The 4,186-nt window shown below is 52.6% G+C and overlaps 1 protein-coding gene across 1 annotated transcript in view; it reads left to right on the top strand.

Annotated features, from left to right (window-relative positions):
* Positions 1-2,986, top strand: part of cttnbp2nla (CTTNBP2 N-terminal like a) — a 25,526-nt gene extending 22,540 nt beyond the window's left edge. Inside the window, exons 4-5 of the mRNA XM_080845853.1 lie at positions 217-324; positions 1,349-2,986. Of these exons, the coding sequence (XP_080701979.1) occupies positions 217-324; positions 1,349-2,848 (1,608 nt within the window). The 3' untranslated portion in view covers positions 2,849-2,986. The remainder of the gene's footprint in view (positions 1-216; positions 325-1,348) is intronic.
* Positions 2,987-4,186: the final 1,200 nt, after the last annotated feature.

Here is a 4,186-nt window from a genome sequence, read left to right on the forward strand (position 1 = left end):
ACCACCCTTACCCTTAATCCTGTCCGAGATGCACACTCACAGACATCTCTGCCCCCCCCCCCCCTCCCCCCCCCAGCCTGGGTCAAGAGGAGGGCCATGTGTACTGTGTCCGTTTTAGCGTGATGACGTAGCAGCCGCACAGGCTAATCTGTCTGAGACGGGAGGTCTGAGCTGTCTGTCTGATGTCTCTCTGTCGCCCCCGTGTGGCTATGGCAGGTCATTGCGGACCTGGAGGAGGAGAAGCGGCGGCACGCGGAGGACACGGCCGAGGGCGACGACGTCACGTGCATATTGGAGAAGGAGAGGGAGCGCCTCCAACAGCAGGTAAGACACCACGCCCGAGGTAGCGCACCACGGCAGATGTACACACTGTAGAATTAACGAACGTGGATAATAAGCAGGGGTTATTTCTTTAGACTGGTCTATAAAGTAAATCGTCAAATCATATAAGAGCACCAACTTGCAGCTCGTTCATCAACTTGTCAACTCATCAACTGACGTAGGTCACATATACTACGTTATCAGTATTCATACATGTATCAATGCGCGTTGCGCGCCGCACATCAACTAGTGCTATTACATTACACACACCACTCCAAAGGAACAAACCACGCCAGAGGTAGCGCTCTCCTCCTGGCTAACTAAAACGACTGCCTGGCATTCTGGCCCAGACCAAAGCTACTCAGGCACTGACTCATGCCTCTCAGCAGCACTACACAGCTGACCTGGGTCAAGCATTCAGATCAGGGTTGTGAACTTTTTAGTGTGTATCTGTACAAAGAAATATCAGAAAAACATCAGTAAGAAATTCAGTGAAACCTCACCTGTTAGGGAGTGTATCCAGTTAGCGATTTTTTTGAGGGGAAAAGTGAAACCAGAGGCTCTGTATTCATTGATCGATGACCCATCTGAACTTTTACTCTGTGAGAGGGTTTGGAGGCGGACAGGCTAAGAGAATCAGTCACTTCCTGAGCATCAGTGATTTATGAATAAAAGATGAATTCAGTCTGTCTGGTTGCGGGTGTGTGGTTTGTGTGTGTGTGTGTGTGTCTGTGTCTGTGTCTGTGTGTGTGTGTGTGTGTGTCTGTGTGTGTCTGTGTGGTTGTGTGTCTGTGTGGTTGTGTGTCTGTGTTTGTGTGTGTCTGTGTTTGTGTGTGTCTGTGTTTGTGTGTGTCTGTGTGCGGTTGTGTGTCTGTGTGCGTCTGTGTGTGTGTGTGTGTGTGTGGTTGTGTGTGTGTCTGTATGTGTCTGTGTCATGTGTGCGTGTGTGTGTGTGTGTGTGTGTGTGTGTGTGTGCTTGCTGTATATGTTTTATTTTGTTTTAATGTTTGTTATGTTTCCCCCACAGCTGGAGTTTGAGCGTGGTCAGTCCCGTCGCCTGGAGCGAGAGCACCGGCGCCTCCAGGAGCAGCTGGACGAGGAGCGTGCCCAGCACAAGCAGCTGGCGTCCGCCCTGGCCCGCGAGTGCCAACGCGCCTCCGCCCGCGCCCAGGAGGAGAGCCAGCGGGCGGCGGAGGCCTCGCGGCGCCTCGATCGGGAGCGCGGAGCCACCCAGAGCCTCCGCACGCAGCTGGAGGCCGAGAAGAGGCGCGCTCTGCAGACGGAGGCGCGCGCAGAGGAGCAGCTGGCCGAGGTGGACACGGAGAGGGAGCAGCTGCGTGCGCGCCTCCGCAGGGAGGAGGCGCAAGGCCGGGCACTGCAGCAGGAGCTGGAGAGGCTGAAGGGGGAGCTGGAGGAGGCACTGCAGGGAGGAGGTGGAGGAGGAGAGACGGGGAGGGGGGAGATGGAGGAGGAGGAGAGGAGGCCGATAATGAGGTCTGTTACCACACAGATGGACGCAAGCTTGCAGCAGCAGGGGGAGGAGGAGGAAGAGGAGGTGCCCAAGATGAATGGCCACCACCCTGCACAGAAAGAGGAAGAGGAGGAGGAGGAGGAGGAGGAGAAGGAGAACGGAGTTCCTGAGGATGGGGACCTGGAGAACCACTCCTGTCTGAATCCACACCCCGTCCACCCCCAGCAGAGCCTGGGTCTGTCTTCGCTCACGGCCTCCCCCTGCTCCTCTCCCATGTTGGCTAAACGGGCGAGCCAAGCACCCCCGTCTCCCTCCACCCCCAGCACCACCGCCACGTCCAGTGCGTCCCCCAGCAGCGGCAACTCTGCCAGCATGCAGTCCTCCTACCAGGCGGGCATCCACCAGCGCTTCCACGCTGCCCGCCACAAGTTCCAGGGTAACCCCAACTCCAGCCCCAGCCCAGAGCCCCAGCCTCAGCCGCAGTCTCAGCCCCAGCCCCAGCCCCAGCCCCAGCCCCAGCCCCAGCCCCAGCCTCACACAGCTGTGATAGGCTCCCCAAACAGCAGAGGAGGGGCGTCCCCCAGCTCCCCACGGGCGCTGTCCCCCTGCAGCACCCCGTCCCCCGAGACCAGTCCGGCTCGGCAGGTGGCCCGGAGCACCGTGACTCAGGTTCTGTCCCGCTTCACCGTGCAGCAGCAGCAGCAGCAGCAGCCGGGCGCCACCAAACCAGCCGCCACTCCCAACAGCTCCCCGTTTGGCACAGACTACCGCAACCTGGCGCCCAGCTCGCCCTCCCTGTCCTCCTCGCGGGTCCCCAGCGGCATGCTCTCGCCTGGCATCCGCTCGCCCACCATCCCCAGAGCCGACCGCGGAATCCCGCCGCCCATCCCCCCCAAGAAACCGGGCCTGGCCCAGGCCCCGCCGTCACCGGCACCGGTGCCGCGGGCCAACCACAACCACTTCACCACGGAGCAGTTGTCCCCGGCCAGCTGCGGTCTCACCAGCGGCCAGGACGGAGTCAAGGAGCTGGACATGGTGGTGTCGTCCAGCGGTTGACCCAGGGTCCTAGTGCCTGCCACTTGTCGCTCCTTATGCTCCGTACACGCGTGGTTATACTCATGTCAAAGCACAGCGCACCAAAACACTGTCATTCAAACCTATTCCAGCTAGCCTAGCATGAGCTAGCATGAGTGCAGGACCGAAATAGGACTGAAAATATTCTTGACTAGTGTAAGATTTTGTATGAATCCTTTTCCTATGCTGCATTTGTACGTCTCTTGTTAAGCTTATGCCAGTATAAGACTAGCTTTATTAACTTTCCTATTGAATTAGATAAAGATAAAATCAAGTGCAAGTGCCTCTTACATCTTAGTTATGGATTATACTGTACTGTTGGTATATTTTAAAATGTATATTCCAAAGCTTGGTGCTTACATGCGTCGGGATGTTTTGTCTCCTACCTGCGATGACATGCAGTCAACGGGTACAGTATCTAGCAGGTTATGGTTGCTGGGCCAAAAATTGTTTCTTAGGAGCAGCAAATGCAGTTCCAAAACCAATGTTTTAAGGCACTTTCCTTCCAGGTTTCCTTCCAACAGTATATCTTTATTTACTTTCCAGTATTTGACCAAATATTTGTATTCGTATGCAGTAGATTCCCATGTACTCAAAAATCGAACGGCTTTAGTGAACACACTGTAATGTATATTTTAATGAAATGCATGTTAAACTATGTTTTTTTTTCACAGCAGATTTTGAAAATGTATAGATATTAGATGAACATCAACCCTTGATGAAGAGTTCAGAACACATTTTTATATACTGTAATCAGACAAAACGCTTGTTTCAACTTCTTGCATTTATAGTAATTGAATGCATATACATGCATTCTTAAATTGGTTGTGTTGCTTTGATAATATGGAATGTAACCATAGTGTCTACTAGTGTCTGTGGGAAGGGTATTATTAGTTATGTATAATGATGTCCATATGTCACCATGATCAAGTGCATTTTAGATCAAATTCAAAGACATGTCGGGTCAGTTTAAGTCAAGGTTGTGTTGATGGAAATGTCAGCAGCTAGTATTTCCAGCAGTTTTCTAGTATTTTTCAATGTCATTCACAGCAGGTGAGCACTGTATTCTATTGGATAATCATGATAATCGGTTGGGATTGATTTTCTGCTTGAGTGGCAGAAGAGGACCGTGTTGCAAGCCTGGACAGGTTGTGGTCGATTGTAATAATATTATTATGTTAAGAATGGATGATGTAAACTTTCACATGAATTTTCATACCGTGTCCTGTTTTATTTAATCACCAAAACAGTCTACCGCTCACGAAGGACAAAATATAGAAGGGAGAAGAGATCAACAGATCAGCACACACACACACACAC

The sequence above is a fragment of the Sprattus sprattus genome, assembly GCF_963457725.1.
Source record: "Sprattus sprattus genome assembly, chromosome: 10".
NCBI classification, from domain to species: Eukaryota; Metazoa; Chordata; class Actinopteri; order Clupeiformes; family Clupeidae; genus Sprattus; species Sprattus sprattus.